The sequence below is a fragment of the Doryrhamphus excisus genome, linkage group LG14 (genome assembly GCF_037039965.1).
Source record: "Doryrhamphus excisus strain RoL-2023G ecotype Guam linkage group LG14, RoL_Dexc_Guam_v1.1, whole genome shotgun sequence".
Classification (NCBI taxonomy): domain Eukaryota; kingdom Metazoa; phylum Chordata; class Actinopteri; order Syngnathiformes; family Syngnathidae; genus Doryrhamphus; species Doryrhamphus excisus.
The window spans coordinates 11,081,012-11,107,854 of NC_136370.1; the positions used below are offsets into that span (position 1 = coordinate 11,081,012).

At 39.4% G+C, this 26,843-nt stretch overlaps 3 protein-coding genes across 5 annotated transcripts; 1 reads left to right on the forward strand and 2 right to left on the reverse strand.

The window, feature by feature from the left end:
- Positions 1–334: 334 nt before the first annotated feature.
- Positions 335–26,843, forward strand: nol10 (nucleolar protein 10). Of its 2 annotated transcripts, XM_058090427.2 has the most exons (22): positions 335–487; positions 563–779; positions 15,495–15,540; positions 15,636–15,734; positions 15,968–16,045; positions 16,125–16,162; positions 16,293–16,429; positions 16,543–16,608; positions 16,686–16,746; positions 17,659–17,744; positions 17,980–18,058; positions 18,258–18,407; positions 18,713–18,779; positions 19,898–19,950; positions 21,074–21,200; positions 21,868–21,947; positions 22,330–22,428; positions 22,789–22,881; positions 22,963–23,136; positions 23,240–23,553; positions 23,711–23,813; positions 24,079–26,843. In XM_058090427.2, the coding sequence occupies exons 4-22, from the start codon at positions 15,674–15,676 to the stop codon at positions 24,214–24,216; spliced, it is 2,004 nt and encodes a 667-aa protein (XP_057946410.2). In that variant the 5' UTR covers positions 335–487; positions 563–779; positions 15,495–15,540; positions 15,636–15,673; the 3' UTR covers positions 24,217–26,843. The 2 variants fall into 2 exon arrangements, with proteins under 2 accessions (XP_057946410.2, XP_057946409.2); XM_058090426.2 differs by lacking the exons at positions 335–487; positions 563–779 and adding an exon at positions 15,113–15,282.
- On the reverse strand, positions 3,270–6,086 carry kcnf1b (potassium voltage-gated channel, subfamily F, member 1b). 2 transcript variants are annotated; one of them, XM_078795985.1, is made up of 2 exons: positions 4,784–6,086; positions 3,270–4,699 (listed from the first exon to the last, which is right to left on the reverse strand). In XM_078795985.1, the coding sequence occupies exons 1-2, from the start codon at positions 5,933–5,935 to the stop codon at positions 4,601–4,603; spliced, it is 1,251 nt and encodes a 416-aa protein (XP_078652111.1). In that variant the 5' UTR covers positions 5,936–6,086; the 3' UTR covers positions 3,270–4,600. The 2 variants fall into 2 exon arrangements, with proteins under 2 accessions (XP_078652111.1, XP_057946414.1); XM_058090431.2 differs by having other exon boundaries at positions 3,270–6,086.
- On the reverse strand, positions 7,850–14,292 carry atp6v1c2 (ATPase H+ transporting V1 subunit C2). The gene is made up of 12 exons (XM_058090433.2): positions 14,164–14,292; positions 13,834–13,901; positions 13,396–13,481; positions 12,858–12,952; positions 12,041–12,132; positions 11,874–11,969; positions 10,869–10,937; positions 9,805–9,897; positions 9,626–9,713; positions 8,915–9,012; positions 8,704–8,833; positions 7,850–7,963 (listed from the first exon to the last, which is right to left on the reverse strand). The coding sequence occupies exons 1-12, from the start codon at positions 14,290–14,292 to the stop codon at positions 7,874–7,876; spliced, it is 1,134 nt and encodes a 377-aa protein (XP_057946416.2). The 3' UTR covers positions 7,850–7,873.

Consider the following 26,843-nt stretch of genomic DNA (forward strand, 5'->3'; position numbering starts at 1 on the left):
TGTTTTTTATTCTCGATGTGTCTGTCTCTCCAGGTGCCATCTGGACTTCCATGGTTGCAAGATGGCAAAGTCTGTGTTTTCCCAGAAGAAAACATGTGCCCTTGTGACTGGTGGAAACTAAACTACCATCTATCTTTGGCCCCTCAGGTGAGCGTTGAGAGATGTGTATCGGCTGCAGCATCCCAGATGTTGCCAGATGTTTGAAAGATACGTGTATTTCCTTGTCACTGTCCTTGGTTTTGGTTTTGGATGACGATCTGCAAAGGCTGTGTTGGTACCTGCAGGATGACTAACATAGTCAAAGTTATTTGGAACTATACTTTGTTTGAGCCCCGATCTCATGGCATGTGTGCTTTCCTCTCACGCTCCTCTGAGGCCCCATCCACCTCCACACGCTCATTAAATTGAATCAGGGATTGACGTTCTTCAACAAGGGGACGCCAAAAGGACTGCAGCACATGAATTGTTAGAAACACCTTCACATGAAGTGAGTATTTTAAAATATATTGATTAACCATTACCGTTTTGTTCAGTATGATAAGTATGATATTCCGATGATCAGCATCCTCTGAAGAATCAATCAGCTCTACAAAGTTCTGCATGTCTTCTGGAGTCTCAGCGTGGCTGACGAGCACTGACAGTGTTAGGTCCGCCCCCACCTGTGGACAAGCATGTTCGTGATACTTTCTGCATAATACTCTCCGCACACGGGAGGCGACTGCAATCACCAATACGTAGCAACCCCTGCGCATGACGAGCAGCTATGACAAGGTACACCGGTGAGTATTATTTTCCTCCATGTTTCCCTGCATGATACTATTGAAAGCGTCTGGTTTGCTCATTGGTCCATCAGTGAAACTCCCTCTGATTGGTCTTCATTTGATACATTTTTTTTAACTTTCTGGGATTGTTGACATGCACAAGCACAAAATTTAACATGCATGAATTTTGCATATCGATTGGCTGGATGTTGACTTCTGATAATATCTCATAAGTTCCATTGTAAATGAATGGACAAGAAGGCCTCCTGTGTGTGGAGCCCATAATATTACTAATCATAGTCTGGTCTTTATAGCCATGTATATTCATTCAGCCATTATCCTGTTCATGGTCATGGCTTACTGGATCTTAGTCTATCGCCAATGGCTTAGGAAGCAGTGCTTGGATTCCTCCATCCCAGTTACTGTTGTTGTATCCTTGGACAGGACACTTCACCCACCTTTCCTCCAGTGCAGCCCACACTGGTGTATTAATGTGAATGAATGTTTGGTGGTCGGAGAGGTCATGTGGGTGCGATTTGGCAGCTACGTTTCCATCAGTCTACCCCAGGGTATCTGGGCAATCATATTCGAAGAAACTATAATGATCTGGCATTATTGTCCTACCTCAAAAGGACTCATAGCAAATACCTCAACATTAAAGTTTTTTTCAACGGTTCAAAATTCACAATAATTAATTAAACTTCATTAAAAAAATTGTGTAAATTGTCATTCATCGTGTCATATAGGCTAAGCATTCAAGAGAGCTGACATACGTTGGGCATAGCTTACATACTCAAAGCAGAAGAGCCACAGGGGGATCTTTCTGCATACAGTCCCTTTAAGTCACATTGCAAAAATAAACTGCCATGCAGTTTCCTGCAAAGAACACAAAGGTACTAATTTACAATCACCACATCGTATATTCTTGTCTTTGATATGTGTTAATTCTACCTGTCACGTCTGTGAAAGTGCAACATCACATAGCAGTTAAAGCCTCCCTCTGGGAGACAATCACATACTGTCAAAGAGGGTTAGGTGGGGTTCAAACTAAGTTTGTTTAGACGGACTTAGGTTTGGTCTTGATGAGGATGAGGACTTTGATGGATTTGTGGGAGAAGATTAAATTAAAAATACAGTGAGTGTATTTTTTCATCTAATTTTGACTCCCTCTGTGTTTCGTGCTGAAGACAGTGGAGCCTTTACCCAACAATAAAAAAAATCCAGTGTTTGCATTTTTATTCTTAAAATGCTTTTGAGTGTAATGTGTACTTGCTGTCTTTTTAAATAAAAAATTATACATTGCTGCATCACTGTGTACGTTTATGTTGCACAGAATAAATCTTAAATGTAGTGTGTACAGTAAATGGTTGTAGATTGCAGTACTGTCCAACTACACTGCATCACACTGAAAGATAATGCTCATACAGTGGATATATATACACGCTTAAGTCAATTGTCGATCTGTTAAACAACTCATCAAATCCTGGTCCACGATGTTCTTAAGTTTCATGTCTTAGTTCCCGGTTCATGCCCTCAGGTGCATGCTCCTTACTTTGTGGGATCATTGCCATTTTTGTGTTTGTGCATGCTAGTAAAAATAGGTTTTACCTTCATTTGGGTCCTGCTCTTTCCATGCTGGGGTTGCAGCGCAACCCCGCCATTCTTGCACAGTGACAGTTCTTATTATTTTTAAAAAATGCCCACTTAGGTTGACATCAACATACATGGTTAACCACATCTGATGATGTAAACTCAGTTTTTTACGTACTATCCCGCACCAATGTATATTGTGTCAGTCAAAAATGCGTCACCATAAATCATATGAGATTAGTGGATTTTCCGCCAAGTTTATTTCACAAAATTCATGACCAAGAACCGACATTGCACCTGGAAAGGCGAGCTATTCAAATACACAGTAGCACACAGAACAGTAGGCTGGTATGGTAACATAACACATTCACAGTAATTCAGCTGCACAATAGCATAGAGAACATACCTGGGAGGCTGAATAGGCTAAAAGAATATAACAGGCCAGCAAGTCCAACAAGAAAGTTACCGGTAATTTCACCAATTTCCACATCACATCATATTCTTCATCACTAATGTCACTAAGCCTCTCACAGTTGTCCAAGGTAATGTTCACTTATTGGTTCATGACAATCAGCATGGAATAACTTACAAATAAACAGGTTAAATTATGTACGTATAAATCGCAGGACCAGTCCAGAAAATACAGTAAGATTAATTTTTGTATTATTACAAAGCAGCCACAACATAACTACTGTTACACAAGATTATTAAAATGTGCACAGTGACTTTGTTCAGTGCAAAATAAGCCTCAAAATAAAAGCATAGCTTTTTTTTAACCTGGATTGTATTATTTATTATTATTATTTTATTTTTTATTTAGCAATACACTCCACACTTCAAGGCGAACAACACACTTGACAGCTAGCTCTTCTTTTCTCTTATTGGCTCTAACTAGCAGGAAAACGTCGCTGCCCTCTGTAGCCCAAACTCTAAATCACAGCTCAAACCGAACACTCCTGTCTCGACAATATGAAATGAAAAGAGAAGAATATGCACAAATGGATGAAAACCTTGTCATCAAATTAGACCTTTATTATTGCCCTTGCTGTGACAAGTCACAAGTAAATGTGCAAGCAACGGTTGGATTCAGTTTACATTTTAGTTTGTCAACAACTGCTTATGGAGTGTGTCCTGCTGTTGCAATACAACCTTAAAGGAGACCTATTATGCTCATTTTTTTAACCTTTGTATTGAGTTGTGGTCTCCCATAGAGCAGCTCCACGCAACTTTTTAGATCTTCCAGAATCTGCACCTATTCCAGCTGTATTTCCTCTGATTTGTGCTTCCTGCCAAAACAGTCTGTTTTAATTTATTCCACCCACAGGCCACCTCCAGGCACGCTGTGATTGGTCACACACCCAAAGTGCTTCCTAGCTATGAAACATATTAGGAAGTCCACCCCTCTGTGACATCACAAAGGGGCAGTTTTACCATGTCTTTTGATATGGAGCGTTTTGAGCCATCCCAAACTTCTTTCAGGGCTCACTTCCAAATGCACAAACCACATTATATGAAACTTTGGCATCGTTTAACATGAGAATACAACATTATAACTATATGTTTAGGTCAGAAAAGTGTAATAGGTCCCCTTTACAATTTCTATACATCCGCTACATTGCGATTCAAACATGGCTCCCTCACTCAGTTTTTCAAAAATAAATAAATGACTGTTGTTTTGAAAGGCCAATTATATGTAGTATTCTGGCCATGAGGAGTCAGTAATGTTAGCATATGGTAGAGTATGCTGAAATGAAGTTATCCTCCCATTCCATGTGGAAGTGGTATTTTTTTGGCTTCTTACTGTTATTCTTTCCCATGTTCCTAAGTCTAGAATAAATAAATTGGAGGCTAACTAGTTAGCTTGGTAGCATTCTATGTTTAAAATGACGGCCGTCTCTTGTGTCCCTGCAGTGATCCCATAGCCTGTGTTGTTCACTGGATTCATGGTCCGCTGAACCAGGTGGTTTTGTGTGAACAAAACACAAATCACACTTTTATTTGGATGTGGATTTTTTTTAAATGGACCAAAATGATTTAGTTAATTTTTCATAGAGGTTAAGTGTCAAAAGTTCAGTATTTCATATTAACAACGACAACAACATGTACGGTACATAGTCTTATAGACAAATGAAGATGTCAGGTGGGATGCCTTGTGACTGTCTACGACCATGCATGTCTAGTTATTGGAATGTGCAGGTGTTTCTAATAGTTCTTCATTATACAGTACATTATACGCACTCTATGAGTTTCTATGTGTCATCGTTATCGCTGTCTTTTCTGCGGTGCTCTCCAACGGACTTTAGCTCCATCAGCTCCACTTCATGCTTTGCTGCAGTCTCCAGCACCTTCTGCTTGTTGTAGAACACCACAAAATTATTAATGATGGGGTGTATGGGTAAAGCGATGGCTATGACTCCACACAAGAAGCTTACTGCGGCGTTGCACTTGCCCAGTGTGGTTTTGGGATAGATATCTCCATATCCTACAGTGGTCATGGTGATGATGGCCCACCAGAAGGATTGTGGAATGCTCCTGAAGAGAGTCTCGGGGTGACTTTGTTCCATAGTGTAGCCCAAAGCAGAGAAGACAAAAATCCCTACGCCCATGTACATTAGGAGCAGACCCAGCTCTTTCAGGCTCCTCTTGAGCGCGTAGGTGAGCGTCTGGAGTCCTGACGAGTGTCGTGCCAACTTAAAGATACGCGCTATGCGCATTATGCGCAACGCTTGCACTGCCTGCTGAACATTGGCCAGCTCCATCATGGAGGTGGTGCCGAGGTAGGTCAGACTGAGGACCACGTAGAACGGTATGATCGCCATGAAGTCTATGATGTTCATGAAGGAGAGCACAAAGTGTAACTTATTGGGCGAGGAGGCGAGGCGCAGCAAGTACTCTGCGGTGAACCACATCATGCAGGCGGTTTCGATAGCCTCCAAAGTCGGGTGTTCCACCAGCTTCCCCTCGGCGTCTGTTACCTGCAAGTCTGGGATGGTTCCTACACACATCACCACAGCCGAGACCAGGATGGAGAGGAAGGACGCAATGGCGATTACGCGCGCCGGGAAGGAGGAACCAGGCTTCTCCATAAGCCTCCATAAGAACCTCTGACACTGCTGGATCCTCGTAGCGTTCTGGTTCACCTCCATGTCATCCAAAATTACCTTCACTTTGCTAGCGATCTCCTTCAGCTCCCCCTCTTTCTCGCTTAGGTAACTTTTACAGCACTCATCTAAAACACTTTGGTCTATTTTCCAGAACTCCATCTCCTTGATGAAACATATGGGGCAAATGCCACGTTTAATGTGGATCTCGTCAAAGTAGTACACATCCATGATGCACTTGAAGGCGTCTGGATCTCTGTCGAAGTAAAACTCCTTTCTGCCAGGGTCAAAGTCGTCACAAAGAGATGAAATAAGTTCATCATTGCGAGCTGATGAGCAGTTCACTAACTCGGCTAGTCTGCTCTCCGGGTAACGATTCAGGACATCCCCAAAAAGCACCACTCGAACCCCACCGATGTTCACAGTGATCTCAGGCTCATCTTCCTCACACCTTCTGTATCTTGGCTTCGGGATCGTCCACATTTTTGGTTGTTGTTGGGGGCAAAGAAAATGTAGGATCCTGTAAACAGCACGAAGATGAATCAATGCAGATTTTGACGTGAAAAAATGTTTTTTTTTCCTCTTCAAGCCGACAGAATGAAGAACACAGCTTGTGTGTGTCTCTTTTTACCACTCCTCATCCAAAGAGAGAGTGCGAGGACCACTTGATTGCATATTTATTGTAGATGCATTGAGCCCCTCTAGCGGTGAGCCGTTGTATTACAGCTTTGCTTTGTTCACTATTGGGTAGATCGATACTGCTGATGTTGGTGTCAATCCGATACCAAGTAAATCCAGGGCCAGTGTTGTCAATACCGTTACTTTTACGTGAACATTTATAAGATAATGTAATGATTTTGTTATGATATATGTTTGAAAGAAGATAATCTCAGGTTTGTGACATTGATAAAAAAGCAAAAAATTAGTATGACCTTTATGCTAATTTTTGCAAGTTTTGCTGTTATTTTTCCAAATATTTCACATTTAGTTTTAAATAATGTTTGCAAATGCACTTCTAATAACGTTGAAACTTTAATAATTAATATTTTGACTTTATTCCCATATTGTAACTATCCCCAAACCTAATTTTCAGAAATTGGAAATAATATTCCAACTTTTTAAGATACTTTATTTTTTCTTTAATATGTCAACTCTATCCTACTAAAACATTATTTTGTTTCTGGTAATTGTTTTTTTCTCTAAATACGTTTACTTTATCGTGTAAAATGGCAGCTGTTATTTTAATTTCTGCTCTCTTTTTTTAAATATTCCAATTATTTAAATTTTGTTATTGTAAATTTTCTTGTCATAGACTTCATTCACACAATATTTTGACTTTATTCACATACATTCAAAAATTACAACTTAATTCATTCATTGACGTTATTCTTGTATTATCTTATAAACTTTTTTTCTAAATATCTTCACTTTGTGCTTTTAAAATTACTTATTTTTTTGTTAGGTTTTCATTTTAAAGCATTTTGAGCCATGCCAAACTTCTCGTGGGGCTCACTTCCAAATGCGCAAACGTCATTATCTGAAACTTTGGCATAGTTGAACACAAAAATACAACATTCTAACTACATTTATGGGTCAGAAAAGTGGAAACATATTATAAGCACACAAATAGACATGAGAATGTTCATACAAATAACCTTAACCACAGATCATATCTTATTGATATTACAGTACAATATACAGATAGTGGTAAACTGGTAGTCCACTGAAACATTGATGTACTCTAGTAATGTCAGTCATTTGAGCATATCAGTACTTTTATGCTTGTACAAGAGTTTCAATGTTTCTGGACCACTGTAGTAATGATATATATATATTATATACAGTACGGTATTTCACTTTCATTTTACAACAGTATGTTACAGTACAGTTCAGAGTGGTTAACACGCAGACCTCACAGCTAGGAGACCGGGGTTCAATTCCACCCTTTGCCATCTCTGTGTGGAATTTGCATGTTCTCCCCGTGCATGCGTTGGTTTTCTCCGGGTACTCCGGTTTCCTCCCACATTCCAAAAACATGCTAGGTTAATTGGCCACTCCAAATTGTCCATAGGTATGAATGTGAGTGTGAATGGTTGTTTGTCTATATGTGCCCTGTGATTGGCTGGCGACCAGTCCAGGGTGTACCCCGCCTCTAGCCCGAAGACAGCTGGGATAGGCTCCAGCACTCCTCAACCCTCGTTCGGAAAAGCGGTAGAAAATGAATGAATGAATGTTACAGTACATTCTCATCACTATAAAAAAGGTTTTCTCTGTTTTCTAAAACATTTCCATTCTTCAACACTTTCCAGGTACAACAGTAATGAAGGTCAAAGGACTTGGTGTTTATACGTATATCAGGTACTAGGCAACCAGGCACCACAAAAGGAATTGTCAATATTTCGGTGCCCTTTTTGAGGTTTGCTAGCTTAGCTCCAACATGTTGGTGTTGATGTGGAAACAGATGTAGGAGAAGTAGTCCTGCTGGCTGAGTCCCGGAATGTCACAGGTCACCTGAGATCAACACAACAACACTGTCATACGTCATTCGTCACACTATATAAACCAGTGTCACTGACATGTTTTACTAACGCGCTCCCGCCATTCAAATGTCGCTATTACCACAGGGAATTGTGTTGTGGTTATCTCTTGTCTTTTTAAGCACCCACAAGTTTGTCACTGCGACCTTGCAAAACATGGACGGATTTGCATGAGACTGATGTCATTACAAGAAGGTTGCCCAGCAAATGGATGACAATCCTTTCCCTCACCCACGCGTTATGACTGGGTGCACACTTCAATGGAAACCCATGTCCATGTTTTCTGTAACTGTTGGCAACAATACAGTAATTACCCAAAATGTTGCTATAGTTTATTTATTCCCATCAGTTCATTCCAGTATACCCACCCTTTGCAGTTGCCTTGATATTCTGTATAAACACCATTCATTATTTATAAAGTCTGTTATAATCAGCAGTTTATTAAATGATTGATTTCATTATTTATTCAATTATTCTCTGAATAAGATAGATTTAAATTCTGTGGTTTTAAACTTTTGATGAACTGATGGACAGCCTATTTCAGTGTAGTGATTGTTTGCAATAAATTGCTGATTCAACAGTGCAAAATGTACGTTCTTGCAATTTTTCAACTGTTCTTAACATTTTCATCAGCAGTGTACCATAATTGTCAATGTGATTTAACTATTTTATTTTTCATTTAAAAGGTCAGTGCCGCCGATTTGGGTCACTTACATCCATTTTGCTGACGGTGGCAGTTGGGTCCAGATGCACAAACAAAGAGGAAAGTTCTTCTTTCAGTTTCTTGGAAAACTTCCTGTCTGACTGTATCAGAAGGGCCTGATAGTTCACAGGCAAACCATACCTGGAGGTGTACGTCATTTCGAGACCTCTCACTTCAACAGCAAATGAATCATCACACAAACACAGTGAAGGTATGACTCACCTGAGTACTGACTCTACAAAGACCCTCAATGCTTTCAGGTGAATCCAGGCAATAAACACCTGGTTGTAATTCACCTTCAACCAATGCACAAACGTGCCCTAGACAGGATAGTGCAAAGCATGAATTTATTTAGATAAAACATGTACACTGACACCATTTGTAGGGTGTACAGAATTATATATTTTGATATGTCAGGGTGTAAAGTACTCTTGTGTTTGCTTCATTTCCCTGCCATGTCATACAGTACCCCAAAAGCACTTTAATACGTCCGTATGAATTGCTGCTTATTATTTCTGACAACACATCTCTGTATACCGTATTTTCTGGACTATAAGTCGCACCAGAGTATAATTTGCACAAGGCCAAAAATGCATAATTAGGTAGAAAAAAACATACATAAGTCGCACTGAAGTATAAGTCGCATTTTTTGCGGGTAATTTATTTTAAACTACTTGACCAAAACAGACATTACGTCCTCTTGGAAGGCAAGTTTTAACAATAAAAGAATAAAGAACAGGCTGAATAGGTGTAAGATATGCTAACATAAACACAAAAAATAAAAAACGGAGAAAGTGTCAAGTGTTTATGTAACATAAACAGTTTTTCAATTTATAAGTCGCTCTGGAGTATACGTCACAGGAACAGCCAACCACTGAAAAAAAGTGCGACTTATAATCCGGAAAATACGGTAAATGGTGGCGTTCAACTCACACAATGTTCTTTCTTGTGAACACGGAGCTCCTTCCTCTTCTGTTGCTGCTTCTCCTCCAGGTCGAAGCTATAGTCCCGCACGGTGAACCTGTGTAGGTCATAGACTACACAATGGTAAACAACACAGAAAACACTGTTTCATGCCCAAACTGTATATTCCAGTAACTCATCCTGCTTACTTGCTTTCCTGGGCTTTGGATTTGAATTCATCCACCACTCTTTTGAAGAGTGTCACGGAAAAAATACCACCTTCTCCGTCTTCATTGAGTTTCCTGTTGATGCGCAACAAGAATGTTGTGTGGCAGTGTTGAAAAGCTGGGTGATAGCAGTGCATATATACACAGTGATGGGAATAACGGTGTTTAAATAAACTGTGTTACTTTTTTCAGTAACGGGTAATCTAACTAATTACTCTGGTCACTATGTCAGTATAACGCTGTTACCATTTTCGACACCTTGTTACAGCACATTATTGAAGCCGACTAAAAATATATCATAGACTTCATAATGAATCTGCAGCGCTGTGAGAGGGTTGCAGATTGACAAGGAAGGAGGTGGGATAACCGCATAAGAAATGAGGATTGGCTAAGGTTTAGTAAGATTGCGTCTTCAGCCAATCAGAGATGAGGGTGGGCGGGTGCTTAGAGCACATCCAAAGTGCCGGGTAGTAGATACAGCGTAGCGAGAGATGGCGAGTGAGGAGAACTCTAGTGAGAAGACAGCGTTTGCCAAATGGAAGTACAGACTTAAACCGTTGAGGTCAAAGGTAAAAATGTACACAGCATATGTACATTATGTCCAAGAAAAAAACTTTGTCCACGTCTTGTGTGAGCAACTCAAACCTACAGAAACACCTGTCGACCTGTCAATCAATGCAAACCTCTGTAATGTACTCGGCAATAGTTACTTTTACTGGTAACTAGTTTTTGTAGTGGAGTTTTTTGTAGAAGTATCTAGTACTACATGCCCAACACTGTGTATACAGTATTCTGACCTAAACTTAATATTGTCAGATGATGGACCGACCCTTGACTGGCCTCCTGTCAGTTACAGGGATGCGTTCATTTGTAGTTGTCAGTGCTACAACTCTTGTTGGCTAGCTATTTAGCTTCCTGCGTACTAATAGTGAATAATGGCAACTGCGACATCTAGATTGTTGCTATAGATATTGGTGCATATCGCACCACATTTTAACGATAATAATGGCATGAATGATGGATGTCAAGAAAGAAAGACACCTCACCTGCTTGACCGCGGCACCACAAACTCTGACAAAGATTCATACGTCATCTCCCACTGCATATAGTCCCTCCTGTGATCCCAACATATGACATAACAAGAGTGGTCCAATTTATCAATGCAGGGGTGTCCAAAGTGTTATTTCTGGCTTGCGGTTCATTTTTTGTTATGGTAAAACTAACATGAATTCATTATTGATAAGCTATATTAGGTATGCTTTTGTCACCTGCAGTATAACACAAAGCTAACATAATGGAACTGGATTGCATGTATTTCAGTTAATGTAAAAATTGTTGGTGTTGATGCGGTTGCGTACCTTTTTCCGGTTACAGTACAAAATGGCACGTCTTGGCATGTTATTAATTAGACAAAGTGACTCCAACTGTGTTGTTGAAGGGGACCTATTATGCTTTTTCCACTTTTCTGACCTATAAAGTTGTTACAATGTTGTATTATCGTGTTAAACATCAGCTCCATCACCTGTCTATGAGGTCATAGCTGTGTCTATAAGGATCTTTAGTTCTTTGCTAACGAACACAGTCGTGCCACAAATCTAAAGTACACAAGTCTCAAGTATTAAAACAAAACATGTTTTTTTAGGTTTACAATTATGTTTTCACATGCATAAAGCAAATCTAAATGCATATAAATAATGAATGAAAGAGCTATTTAATTGGATTTATATATAAATTTATATATAAATCCAATTAAATAGCTCTTTTCCTATAGGAAAAATTGATTCGGTTAGAGTATGTATCGGTCAGGTTTCACTGTATGTGTATGTTTTTTTTCAGATAGTATAGATTTTTGACCTACATAGCATTGGTTTTAGCATCTTTAATGGCCAAAATCTATCAAAGATTCCCTGCACGTCCTTCTATTTCTCTGTATGCAGCTCGTAGTACAAAAAGATTGGACACCCCCAAAACTGTGGTCATGAAACAATCAGCGTTGTTCCAAAATAGGATAATTTATCAACAATTGTTAAATAAGTATCTGTGTTCCTGACCTGCTCACCACCACCAGCAGAGTGGTGAGGTACTGTGAGACCACCAGGTCTTCTCTCCTCACGATGCCTTTCAGGCTGCATGTTTGCAAACCTCCTCTAAAAATACAAATATCCTATGTAAGAATGTCATGTATCCACCCATGTAATCAACTCCTAATATCACTCACTCTAGTTTGTCCTCAAGACACTGCAAGCTTGCCTTCACACTTCTGTACGCCGCAGCTCTGGATTTTAATTCCACTTCCACCTGGGAAACGTCCTGACACACACATGCAGCCACCAAAAACACAATTATTATTTGTGATCTCTCTTATGATTAAGAGTATAATGCACACCAGCAGTGTTAGATTATCTTTGTTGTTCGGTTAAATTTGATCTGACCTGCAATAAAAGCCTGTTGTTCAAGTCTGGCTACACAAGTCTACATATCACACTTTGAATGCATCTTCTTTGTGCCTTATATGGTATTTGTATTTTACTTAATTTAGCTATTTTATTCTTGAAAATGCTTAATTTATTCATTTTTAACTGTGCATTTTATTTTACTAACAGGCCATATTCGACCACAAACAGCCTGATTTATTAATTCAATTCTTTTTGAAAAACTGTGATAGAATGTGGTGAGAGGACAACTGTATTTATAAATTACCAACTTATGGTGATTGACATTTATTTACTGTATTGTATGTATTTTCAAAGAAAAAAAATATTGAAAATTTTTTTACCAAAAATCCACAAATTTCCACGAATTGCAAATCGACTTCACTCTTTTTCCCACTTCTACAGGCATCAGAATGTCAGTTTAAAAATATATACATAATATCCCCTGGCACCACCTTATTGGAGATGAAAAGTAATATCAAAACGGAATATTTTCTTGAAAAAAAAAAGAACCCCGGCAGCCCTGCGGCCCCCTAGCTTATTTTCTGATTTTTACTGATCCAAATTGCCATGCAAATACAACTTAATTTTTCTCATTTGTACCTTATTGATGATGTTTACAAGGCTGGAGAGAGGCAGAGATGTGGGATACTTGGCCTTATCCCACTGGAAGCTTGTCACATACCTCATCATGTCCACTGACATAATCACACACACACATGCACATCATTTATAGTGAATATTTAAGTTCATCACACACAAGAATAATTGGAATTAAGGGAGGACAAGGGACAAATATGCAAAAATACCTCTTAATGACTTCACATGGGTCTTTATGGGAGACTGCAGATCCATCTGCTTCATGCTGTGGGCTGTTAGTGTGGGAGGAGTGAATTAGAAATACTGTATTAGTTCATATATGGTATTTCTGCTTGTCTGTTCCATTTCTACATACAGTAGAGCTGATGGCAAAATCTCCAGGCTGTATGTGGGTGTTTATGCATATTGTTCCCACATTTAGTCTCATTTGCTTGAGGCATCTGTGCATTTACTTAATGGGATTTCCATACCATCTCATTAACCAGAATGTAATTAACACCTTCTCGGCATGGACGTGTGTGTGCGGCTTTGTGTGACTCACCTCTGTTGGCTAAGACGTTTTCCGTCACTTTGTCCCTGGCTTGCTCCATCACCTCCCTCATACACTGGCATGTTTTTGTCATCACGCTCGGATCAGGAAGAATATCGTCATTAAAGGTCGAATCACAAAAGGTCCTGGCAATCACTTATGTATATAATGACTGACAGGCTAGTAATCAAACCTGCATTCAGTCATGCAAGTAAAGATCATGGACGCAGGCCCCATTTTCACTGGCTTTATAATCTCTCATCAGTTTAAATACACCACTCATGAATACAAAATCAGGAGGGAAAACTAGCCGCCTGTCGTCTCTAAACATTAATTAATCATGGTGCGGACTGCAGACAAGCTCAGTTTCTTATTTAAGTAAAAAGTTAAACGATGCAATAATCGCTAAGACAAAACACTAATGCAATTTACACATTTTTTTTTTTTTACCTTTCGATCAATGTGTCTAGTGTGGAAAGTTCATCTGACACACGGAGTAGGCTGTCCAGTATTCCCACCTGAGGTCAAAGTATGCAAAGTCTTAATTGAGGCATTCTAACTGAAGACTGAAACTGAGCAATGTCTTAAAATATGACAGCAAACTGGACCGTGGCGCTCATTGATCACATTGAGTGAAATGGGTCAGGTGGAAATTTTGCAGCAACCTGAGCTTTTATCCCTTCACCAGAGAAGGACACCAAACACCGCACCATCTTCATATACACTCACTGTCCTCATAAAAACAATTATCTAACAGACAAAAACAAAAATATCACCAACCTTCAGCTCTGGAATGGAGAATTTGCAGCAGGAGGCCAAGTTAGTTTTGCCAAGGATGTGTTTGAGTTTCTCTACACTTTTTGAACTGGTCTTGTCCAGTGGGACAGATATCAGCCACAAGTCTCGCATGACTCCTAATGCTTCACATAAAGACCACCAGTTAAATATGTCGTTTGGCACTAGACACACAAAATGCAAAAAAGTTGACAAACTAGTAGAATATCAGAGTAATACACTATGCTCATGATAAAAAAACACTGTTGTAGTTGCACTTACAAGTTTAGTCAGGACAAAAAAAAAATGATTGGAAAGAGAGGTTTCTTACCTTCAACTTATCTTCATTGGGATCCTGTGTCAGTCTCCTACAGTGGATGCAGATTCTCCTTCACCTGAATCTACCAGACTGCCAGCCCACTGACTTCTAAGGTCATAGGAAGTCATTACATATCCAGGCTCCAGTCTCTAAAAAAAAAAACCTGTGACTATAATTTTTTTACTGTATTTAATCAACTTTGACAACATTTTCGTCCTTCAATTTTTTTTTTTTTATAAGTAATCTGATTTGTCATGCTTCTACCATATATACAATCATTGCACACCAATTCAATCGCCGGGGATATTACTTTCATTTTAAAAAATATTTAATTTAATCTTTAAATAAATTTTTTTTAAAAATTCAAAAAATGTCAAAATTGCAGGGGTTTTCAGGATGCGAGGTCACTTCGATTCATTTTCTGTATTATTTCCATTTTAATTGATTAAACTGTAATTTGAGTATAGCGTGGCATAAATCGATACCTACGGTAGCGACTTATACATTTCCCTCTTCAGTGATAATCAATTATTAAGATTGAATTCAATAAAAAATATATATATACGTATGACCCCCAAATGAGTGCGGAACTTTATAGACTGCTTTTGTTTCACACGGACGGACGTGGAACGGACGTTTACTTCCTGTTTAGCACTGAGGCAACAACGTGGGTGCTGAACAACTCAGTGGTGTTGCATGTGTTGTGTTATGTGTAAGCACAACCTTGTGAAGCTTCAAACATGCAGGTTTCTAGTGTGAATGATGTGAAGATTTACAATTTAAGCCATGGAAAGTCCCTCCCGGAGGTAAGAGTTTAGAAATTAGCTTTAGTGACATTGGACATCAGCTAAATGATGTTTAGTCGTATTTGGCTAAACTCCCAATGTCTTGAGAAGTGTGTTGATATACGGTGTGTATATATATATATATATATATATTACTAGCACTTGTAACTTCAGTCAAACATTTATATATCAGTGAAGCAGTAGTATAATGCAACTTTGTTTTGAACACCCAGTGGTTGTCAGACCGTAAGAAGAGACAACTGCAAAAGAAAGATGTCGGTACGTTCCAATTTTATACGATGTATCTGATGTTTAACGTAACCGTTGCCGTTTGACATTTGCGTCTGTCTCACTGTATTTGTTTTTATTATTAGACATCCAGCGCAGGATTGAGCTTATCCAAGACTTTGAGATGCCCACCGTGTGCACATCCATAAAGGTATCTAGAGATGGGCAGTTCATCTTGGCAGCAGGTAAAAAAAACATTTAATACAATCCACAGTGTTTTATGTGCGCATGATCGTTCTCTGCTGCATACAGGAGGTTGTTCCTGTAATGGCATTTTACAGTTATAAAGTTTTTAGTTCGTGCATATCGTTGAGACACCGTAAACCGAGGACTGGTTGTCGTTGTCATTTGAAAACACTATTAATTGCATGTGTATGATAGTTCCAATGTGTATGTCATTGTCTTTAAAACATTGTAGGCACTTACAAGCCGATGTTTCGATGTTATGACACCTACCACCTGTCACTGAAGTTTGAACGCTGCTTGGATTCAGATGGTAAATACCCACAGACGTACACTTTGTATCTTTTTGCATGTGTATATCATTAACAGATCTATTTTCTCTCCCTCACAAGTTGTGGCCTTTGACATACTGTCCGATGACTACTCAAAGGTCAGGACTACTCTTTTTCAATTGAGGGGGCAATGCAAACCAGCTCATTAAACTCTCACATTATTTTCTGTGTTTGGGTTGTAACCATTCATTTTTAAAAATTTGACCTCAATTCTGGATGTGTCTGCAGATTGTGTTCCTGCACTCCGATCGTTATGTGGCATTCCATTCCCAGCATGGTTTCTACTACAAGACCCGAATTCCAAAGTTTGGACGGGACTTTTCTTACCATTATCCATCGTGTGATATCTATTTTGTGGGCAGTAGGTGAGGGAGTTTTGAGATTTCTAGATTTTGACATCACTTTGCCTTTGAATTTGACATTTCATAATGTTCAGTAAGAATGAATTCATTTTATTTGCACCTTTTTCCCCCCCCAGTTCAGAGATCTACAGACTGAATCTTGAACAAGGTCGCTTCCTCAACTCACTTCAGACAGATGCTGTGTAAGTGTTTTCTTTCCACATTAAAAGATAACGATCTTCTCTCTGTCTCACTGTTTTTCATTCTTCTTCTCAATCAGGGGGCACAATGTGTGCGATATCAACCCTGTTCATCATTTGTTTGCCAGTGGAACCTCTGAGGTAATTATTACTACATACAGTCATGGAAAAAATAATTAGGCCACTTTGTTTCTTCACTTTCTTTTTCATTTTAATGCCTGGTACAACTAAAGTTACAGTTGTTTGGGCAAATATAGCAAGGTCAACAAAAATAGATCATAAGAGTACATTTTTATATAATATAAAAAAAGTAGTATAGTATAATAAAAAAGTGATCTTGATTTTGCATCTTGTTGAGCAGACCCCTTGCTATGTGGTATTGATGTCAACTGTTATTGAATGTAATCCTTCCAACTGCATAGCTCTTTCTTTGAGGCTTGTAGCTTCCATTTTCCTTGTTGTCATGGCAACATGAGTTTTAATTTATTATTATTAATTTATTTATTATTATTTATCCAGATTGTTGATAACTTTGACAAAGGCACTCTTGCCGTTACTGGTGATATTATTAGCAACTCAGTAAATATCAGCTTCTAATAATGCAGTGAAACCTGTTCCCATGTCCTATGCATTCATTACATGGTTTCTGTCGACCAGCCGTCTTGCATACCATAGCCAACCTAACCTAGCAGGAGAGCATTCGCTCCACTAACCCATCTCCAAAATGGGAGCATTGTTTTGTATTTCTATATTTACATGGTTTGATTTATCCAGGCTTAAGAAGAATAAAATGAGCTGACTTTCACAACTTTCCAAGTATGAAAAGTTAGGATATAAAGAAAAAAGGCCCACGTTAGAGTGTTGTTGAGCAACAACTAGAATTTTAGACCTGTGTGCCAAGGCCGATCTTTTAACATAAAGTCAAATTGCTACTCTCTGGTTTATGGAAGATGGCGGTTGATTCTAGTGGGTGGACGGTTTATTTGTCACTAGAATTTATAGTTGAATTGAGTAACATTTTCTGTATCATCCCCGTTTTTTCCTGGTGTTTAGGGAAGGGTGGAATGCTGGGACCCTCGTGTCTGGAAACGAGTGGGTCTTCTTGACTGTGCCCTAAGCAGCCTCACAGAAGGAATGGAGTATGTAGCAATCTTTCGCACTCAGGTGCCAAATGATATGTATTGACCCCAATGTTTCTTGTTGCTGGCACTGTCCAGCACATATTCTTCTTCTCCTATGTAGAAGCTTCACACATATTTTAGAAGCAATAGTGTCTTACTGTCACACATTGTTTATGGGTCACTCTCTTATTGTTTTATTGTGTTTACCATTCTGCTAATACTTTGATTACTCTCATTGTGTCCTTGTTTCCAGAGTTTTAGGTTTGCCCTCAATAAGCGCACTGAAGTTTAACGGCTCCCTCTCCATGGCAGTAGGCACCACCACTGGACAGGTGAGGGAGCACCTTTGTGGTTGCTGCACGATGACTTGCACATTAGATATACTGTGACGACTACAGTAAAATAATGGGGGGAAGGAAATTACGTTTTAAAACATATCTTTGACTGCATTTGCACAAACAAGTCACTGTCCTCTGGAGTCATGGTAGCTTAACAATATGTCCATCCTGTGTGTTTTCTTTATGGCTAAAGGTGCTGCTGTATGACTTGCGCTCCAACCAACCACTGCTGGTGAAAGACCACTTCTACAATCTGCCCATTAAATCGCTCAACTTCCACAATGAGATGGATCTGGTTGTGTCGGCAGATGCCAAAATAATAAAAATGTGGAACAAAGACAATGTAAGAATAACATATATTATATTCCCGCTGCTTACAGCATTAAATACAGTATACTCTCTTATGAGCTCAAATAGAAGCATTCCATTAAAACTGGTGTGTATACAAGTTGTTTAGATCAGACCAGAAAGAGTGGTGATAACCCTGTGGTGTTGTTGTTCTTCTTTGGTCTTTCGATCCCAATGCTTTCCACATCTTCCTAGTTTGTACTGCCAAAATGTCCTCACTAACATATGGACTCATACTTCATAAAATACTACTAGTTATTGTATGACATACCGATACTCTTCTTCTTCTGCTCACCACAGGGCAAAGTGTTCTCCTCCATCCAGACTGAGAGCAACATCAATGACGTGTGCATGTACCCCCACTCAGGTAAGAACAATGTTTCCTCCAAGAACACATCGTAAGATACACTGATTGAATAGTGGGCACACTGTGCCAGAGAGCCCAATGCAGGCTAAACGATCCAGGAGGGAAGTGTAAATATCCTGTCCAAAGCTGGTACATGGTACTGGCGTGGCCACATGAATGCTGGGGTTGAGCCAAGGGGAGTTGAGGTGAACAGGAAGTTGTCAGGTTCTGGTGGATAGAGCTGTTCCCAAAACCAATGCAAACACCACACAGAAATGCCCAATGGAGATTTGAACCCCGGTGAGATGGATGCCACTTGTTCTAATATGAGATCAAACAATAGAGAAACTTTCTACTTCCTCCAGCCAATAAAATAAAAAAACTTTTATAATGAGCAAAAGCTGATACAGCACTAAAATACTTGAACACAAAGACATAACCTAGTGTTGAAAGAAATGGCAGCATAAAATCACTGAGCCTTAGATTTGGATTAGGATTCAGGCTGTTAACTCTTGTAATATGATTTTGTTGTGAGATTTTGACACGCATGAGAACCAACGGGAAGATGATTCCTGGCGTCTTGACTCCAAAGAAGAGAGGGGGGAATGTGAGCCAGAGTATATTAACGATCCATCTCTGCTATTCCACATAACAGGAAGGGAGACATTTTCAAATAAATGCATGCTTTTATTACCACATAAAACCACGGATGAGAGAAACAATTCACTCTTTCCTAAAACTGTATATAAATTTTTTTATTATAGTTTTACAACCCTTTTTAACAAATGACCAAATGTGTTGTTCTCCACCACTGGGTGGCGCCATCTGATCGGGGTTTGTCTCTCATCAAATTGGATTACACTGGCTGTATAGATGAATATAATACGTTTTGAAGCTAACCTCATATTTTGACTTTCCAAAGCTTTTGTCAATACTGAAGACATTATAGTGTCTCTTGGCCCATTTAGAGCAGAAAATCCTTTTTTCGCCATTAAAAAAATATGTATTCTGTTTTCTACATGTTTCTCTTCTGGTTTCAGACAGATTTTTCTCTAATAGGAGATGTAGTAGACTTAACACGTGAATTATGCATCAAGGAAGATGCTTTCATCATCACTATTCTTCCTCTTGTTTGACAGGAATGCTGTTTACTGCCAATGAAGATCCTAAGATGAACACATTCTACATCCCTGTGAGTATAGCATACTTTGCATATTTTCAACAGCTCACAGGTCAAAACGTGTTGACTGCCAGGCACCTATGTCAATTACGTCAATGGGCTTTTCACACTTATTGGTGCAATAAAAGGTCTTATCTGGTGTACATATTACTAACTGGCCATGCATAGTTAGCCATGTAACTGTAACGTGTGCTCTTTCACCGTCCACTTACACACGAGCAATGAGACCAAAGAATGACAAAAAAAAAGAGTGGGGTTGATTTTGTTGACTTTGGACTTTGTGTGCCCCAGCAGACTTTCCAGGAGTGAATGAGACACAGCTCTCCATTCCAATTATGTGAAATGTCACCAAGGCATTATAGAACACATAGAGCACATTATAGAAATAAAATGACACCAAGAAAAACACTGAAAATGGGAAGAGTAGAGCAAAAGGTATCATGAAACCAGAAAAAGCAGAAATGTCGATACGAAGAACTAATAATAACATGAGCTTTGTCAGACAGCATATTATTTTAGCCTTTTTACAAAACTAAACAAATATATAAAACTATCATTATATATAATACCTGCATTACAACAGAGGAGGCCCAACTGGGGGCCCACAGTTCCATCAGCTGGATCTGGTGGGTCACTGCTCCACTTGGCCTCAGTTAAAGAATATTGGTATTATTATTTCAAAGTTATTCTCTGTATCCATTTTATATCAATATCTTTACGGAAACTTATTGGGTTCTCCCTTGCTCCTTGGTGTGTCTCTTGAATGTCCCACACTGGACCATTTACCAATGGAAACAAGTATGTAGATTATGTCCAATCTTGTTAACTTCTTAACTAATTTGAGCTAGAACATCATCCACCTCAATCATCATGGGTGATCAAAGTTACTTTTTGGTATTGCAACTACACCAGGGCCCCTCATTGTATTTGATTTATTTATTTATTATTTTATATAAAGTGTTAAAGTGTACAAATGTTAATTTACACTGCATGTCTGCATTCAAAGAACTTCATTGTCTCTATTTTAGAAGTTGACCTTGTTAATAATTTTGATGTCACAAGTGTTTTGCATTGACGAATATTTGTTTTGTTCAGACACTAATTGAGTCTGAAATGTGTGTTTGTCTGAGTTCAGGCTCTGGGACCAGCACCACGCTGGTGCTCCTTCCTCGACAACCTAACAGAGGAGCTGGAAGAGAGCCCCGAGAGCACCGTGTATGACGACTACAAGTTTGTCACCCGCAAGGACCTGGAAGCCTTGGGTGAGCTGTTTTCTTTGTTTTCAAAAGTAGAACATACCTTTTTTGTTTTATTTTTGTATTGAGGAATCAATATAATATTATTATAACGGTTTTGTGAGTATAAAGCACTCCAACAAACTTTGGATGGGGAAGGAGTAAGGAGAGCTGGGAGGAGGCGTATCCCTGAGGAAGGGTTGAATGAACATTGGAATGCAGTCTCAGCACTAAAAAGATCAAATGGCAAAGAGCAGAGAGGTGGTTGGCTGCTGTCGAATAACGGTGGGGCGTAGCAATGTTGATTTACAGAAGCTGTATCACGTGGCCTGTTACGTAACGTTGAGTAGACGGCGCCAATGGAAGATCCTGCAAGAGCGTTTACACAAGCCTCAAGGCATGGAATATATAGCTTCTTTAAGAGTGAGTCATCTCAGGGTGGGGAGCTCTCATATTCAAATCATTGAACATCTCTTGCTTGTCTTTCTAGTAACACGCTGACTCTTACTCATGGACAACTGAAGTGCCTCTCACTAAATTATTAAAGTGGTCCAATTTACCTTGGACAAACACTTTGAATTGGAACTTGGATGCTCAAATGTTGTATCATTTAGCTCATAAAAACTTATAATAAAATAAGTCACTACCATCCTATATAATTTTGTAAATGACCTTGCTTTTCTTTTTGTTCAAGGTTTGTCTCACCTGGTGGGGTCATCCCTCCTGAGGGCGTACATGCATGGCTATTTCATGGACATCAGGCTGTATCATAAGGTGTGTGGTTGCGCCATAGTCAATTAAATTATTTGTCAATTAGATTATTAGTACATTCAAAGTCATAATGGTTGTCATAACTATGTAAGTAAGGATTTATGATCTGATGTTCACTGACCAGACACTTCATGGGATGCCAATACAAGAGCTGCTGTCCTCTGTGATATCTTGCTTATTTTATTTAACTAAAGAAAAATATATGCAAACAAATATATATACCAACTTGTGGTACAACTAATACATTTTATGATTATCTCAAAACTACCTTGTTTGTGTACTTTTGGGGAAGATGAGTTTACACATGACCATAATGGATTTGATTTAAATTACAAACATTGACTATACAAAAGTTTAATAAAAAAATGGGGCTTTTTCTTCCTAGGTCAAAAGCATGGCAAATCCTTTTGCATTCGAAGAGTACCGCAAGGATAAGATCCGGCAGAAGATTGAGGAGACCAGAACTCAGAGAGTGCAGGTTAAGGTAAGACATTCCGACACACCACATGACATTTCCAGTTCGCATTAGAGCTGCACCATATCGTTGAGCAGAAGGTGGCAATTTTCTATCCAAATAAAATAAATAAACTTGTGTTTGGAGAGACAATTGTGCTAACTTAGAGGCTTCTACCTTCACTGTTGCGCTAGTAGGTGTTCAGGTTCAAGGTGCAGGTTAAAAAAAAACATGAAATATTAAGTATTTCCTGCATCAACATTCTGTCAGTAACTAAACTAAAGCAAGGGGACTGTGCGCAGTCAAGTTAATTGGGGGAGCATGCTGGCTGTGTCCTCATGGTGTTTGTGTTATCTAACAAACGTTAAATGTGTTTTCCACCTGAGCTAGACTCTGCCCAAAGTCAACAAGGAGCTGGCTCTCAAATTGATGGAGGAGGGAGACAATGAAGTGGAGCTGGCTTCCAGGAAAAAGAAGGGCAAGGTAAGCAGATGTAGATGACAACGTGTATGAACGTTTCATTCTCGAAACTTATATTGTCATACTTAATTCAACATGTTGTAGGCCCTTCCCACCATTTTGGGCGACGACCGCTTCAAGATTATGTTTGAAAACCCAGACTATCAGGTGGACGAGCAGAGCGAGGAGTTCCGCCTGCTCAATCCCATCGTCTCTAAAGTCAGCCAGAAGAGAAAGAAGAAGCTTAGTCTATTAGTTCAACAAGATGCTGCTTCTCAGGTGATCCTGCACTACCTAATGAATACAGCAATTTAAAATTTTTGTGTCCACAAAAGACTAACACAGTAATATAATATATAATATAATCAATGATTCTGTCTAGGAGGCCCAAGAGGAGGAGGAGCAGGAAGGTCAAGCCAGCTCTGAGGAGGAAAGCTCAGACGACGACAAGAGCTGGGTAGAGGAGGTAAGGGAGCAGCGTCGGCTACTGAAGCAAGAGGACCGAGACCGCCGGCGACAGGAGAGGAAAGACGCTGACCGCAACACCGTCCTGCTGGAGAGCAAGCACAACGGAGGAGAGCAAACCTCCATTACCGCTGACAACAAGATGATGAGCCGGCCTCAATTCTATCAGCTCAAAAGTGGGGAAGAGTTCCGCAGTTTTAATGATGTGGCCCACAAGCAGAAACTACAGAAGTATGTTTTGTTCTCAAAATATTCAGTAGAGACTGATTCTTAGCTTTTAAAGTCATTAGTAACTGTAATAAGCTTGTCAGTATAAATATTCCAAACACATTTTCCATCTGCTTTTTGAACACTGGACAAATTGTTTTTGTTTTTGTGTCTCCCTCAGGGCCTCCTTGGAGGAGCGTCTGAAGTTAGAGGAGCACTCTGGAACCAGCAACATGGCTGACACTACAGTGGGCAGCAAACAACTAACCTTTACTCTCAAAAAGGTAAAAAAGTGCTGAAGTATGATGCATCAACGTAACCTAAAGCAGTGCATAAAATTAGAATCTGTGAAAATCAGTAAACCGCAATACAACTGTGGCGCCAATAATGAATTCTTAAGCAAAAATGTTTGTGGCTATAAAAAACAAACAAACATCCTGAAACACTAACCCATGAACCAGTTTTATCTTACCCCTTCCAAGTATCTACAGTACATATAAAAGCATTCAACAGAGCGAAATGAACAGCATACTCTTGTATACTCTGCAGTCTGAGCAGCAGAAGAAGCAGCAACAGGCAGAGCGGGAGCACCACGAGGAGAGGAAGAAGCTCAGGCGCTCAGCCGGACACTTGAGCAGCGCCCGAGGCAGGGGCTTGGCCAGAGGAAGAGGAAGAGGAAGACGCTGAGGACGGAAGCTCAGTCTGCAATTGCCTCAAGTCAGTCACACCAATTAGGTGTCCTCAATGGCAGAATGTTGTTTTTAAATTGTTGACCCATTCGCAGACTAAGACTTGGCAAATACACGTGGAAGTGCCCTTCCTCATATGGTTATGACCATTTGTAGAAGCTCCCTGCCGATCATCGTCCAGACTATGTACATCGAAAAGTCAATGATCCAAACACATTAACTGTACAGTATTATAGATACATTGTATATTTTTATCTGTGATTAGATGCAAGTACCTGACATAATTCAACTATATCTTATAGTTCCAGACCATGAATGGGGTAAAATATGGGTTTAAGTGCTCTTTGCCGAACAGTATGTTGTGGTACAAACTTTTACTAAAATGTGTTTGATAAAGCGTGTTTCCACTTTATTTTTACTACCAAGGATACGTACAGCCTCTAAAAGCATCTCCAACTGTGAGACTATTCTTGCTTCTCTTTTGCCAACCAGAGCCATCTACATGTGTCAGCTATAAAAGGAAGGGAGGGGGAAATATGTGAGTGTTTTTTTTTCTTTTCTCCCGCCAACAACTGCAGTTCTTGGAAATGGGACAGCCGATGTGTCTCCCACCCTTCCACCCCCTTTTGCCCCCTATGAGCTGGATAGCTTGAACCCCCTTCTTGATCACCATTGGCCTGTTTCCAATGTGAGGGAGGGAGGTTTCAGTTGAGCCACCATATCTCCCCCAGACTTATGTCAGGAAACCATGCTTTTGCACCACCGCAAGTATATTATTAGCATGTAAGGCTGTACAGATTAACACTAATGACTTTTGCAACTGTCTGTCAATGCATCTATATATACTCTACATACATACTGTACATCTATTGATTAATTATATATTTATTTCACAATATAATGCATGATTGGTAGTGAAGTTATGTAATTTCAATTTTAGTGATCAAATTTTTATTTTAAATTTACATTCACACTGCTCCAGTTTCACCATGACAACAGACGGTCTCCAGGAAATAGGTCAAGCCGCACTGGCACAAATAAGGGAATGGATGTTCACTGTGATGCACTTTACCACACGAGCCAATGGTAAAAGAGGTGAGAATTTGGTCTCCTTAAATATGTCAAATTACTCCTGAGTTTCAGGTTGGTTAAAAATGTAAACATTAATATGAGTAAAAATAACAAATTATGTAACGGTACCCAGAAGTAACATTTCAGTGTGATTCATCATGTTGTTCAACATTGTCATACTTGGTTAAATGTGCAGTGTTTTACTAGTCTTGGGTGTACCCTGCCTTTTGTACAAAGTCAGCTGGGGTAGACCCCCGCACTCCCGTGACCCTAATAAGCATCGACGGATGGCTGAATGGATGGATGGATAGAGTTAAACTTGTACAATTCCACATGCATACCTCATATGATGCAATGTTGTGGCTAGTGAGTATCATTCGTGACTCACTCCTGACACATGAGAGCGTAGGTTGTTGGGTCACAACCACGACACAGCTCCTGACACACCCTTTAATCCACTTAACTACTGACCTGTTGCTTCTTAACCAACAGTAACATACAACAGATGCACTGTGTTGTCTGTCACGTTTGCCATGTTTACCAAGGAGTTCCACAAGGCAGAAGGCAATAAGATGGGCAGGATAAAGTGGCTGTGGCTGAAATAGTGTGTCATTGAGACTACAATCACAAGAACACAGATATACAATAAGTGAATTTCCATAGGATTCCTTCATAAATTGAATGTTGTTATTGAATAGTTAATAGAAACCTGTTTTATAACCTTCTACTCTACTTGCCCAACACAATAGATGCCATACAGTATATCACGGTTAGTAGTTAAAAGTCACTTGGACCTCCATCAGAGTATCACCAATGCAGTCACATTCCTGTGGAGGTCATCTTGATACAACTTTGTAGTACTCTGGGGCAATGGTTTTTTGTTTAGTTGAAAGTGAAGAAGTAAGCCTGTGCGTCAGTCTGTGTGTTTTATGTCTAAAAGGATCAAAGGAGTAAAATGTGCTGATGTCGACAGTTCAACGATCTTTCAGACCAACAGAGAAAGAAAGAAAAAAAGATTGCTGTAGTGAAAATGCTATCTTTTTTTTCTTCTTTTTTGTCACTACATTTGCTAAGCAAACTAACTCTGGGCAACTCAACCCTGAAAGAAAGACTTGATGAGTCAGCAGACCGGATGAAACAACTTTCCTTTATGACGTGTCATAGAGGACTCCAAGGAAATGGTCATAATGGACTTTAAATTCCAAATGACATTCATTGGTATATCAGTCAATCACACCAATTATTGACAGCAAAAAACTCTAAACAGGACCTCTTCATCCCTGCGCTGACTGGAACTGCAACCATTCATTAGAAGAGCAATGTGCAGTTTTTATTGCTGACTTATATTGACACCTGGTCACCCCACTCAATAAAAAACAAAATGCCAAGCAGTGCAGTGTTAACAGTAAATGTGACTCACAAAAGCAGTCATTTATTTCAGTGAGGTAAACATAGTAAACTCCGTATGTAGATACAGAAGCACTTATCTTAATACAGTCATCCCTTGCCACATCATGGTTAGGATTTTGCAGTTTCACTCTATCACGGTTTTTC

Excerpts from the sequence above, each read along its gene's own strand:
- nol10 (XM_058090426.2), top strand. The coding sequence starts at position 15,217 with ATGCAGGTTTCTAGTGTGAATGATGTGAAGATTTACAATTTAAGCCAT. Across the intron at positions 18,059-18,257 it reads TAGGCACCACCACTGGACAG|GTGCTGCTGTATGACTTGCG; the intron begins GTGAGGGAGCAC and ends TTATGGCTAAAG. Across the intron at positions 22,429-22,788 it reads CTCAGAGAGTGCAGGTTAAG|ACTCTGCCCAAAGTCAACAA; the intron begins GTAAGACATTCC and ends CACCTGAGCTAG.
- kcnf1b (XM_058090431.2), bottom strand. The coding sequence starts at position 5,935 with ATGTGGACGATCCCGAAGCCAAGATACAGAAGGTGTGAGGAAGATGAG.
- atp6v1c2 (XM_058090433.2), bottom strand. The coding sequence starts at position 14,292 with ATGCGAGACTTGTGGCTGATATCTGTCCCACTGGACAAGACCAGTTCA. Across the intron at positions 10,938-11,873 it reads CTGCTGGTGGTGGTGAGCAG|GAGGGACTATATGCAGTGGG; the intron begins GTCAGGAACACA and ends TTGGGATCACAG. Across the intron at positions 9,898-10,868 it reads GTGGTGCCGCGGTCAAGCAG|GAAACTCAATGAAGACGGAG; the intron begins GTGAGGTGTCTT and ends GCGCATCAACAG.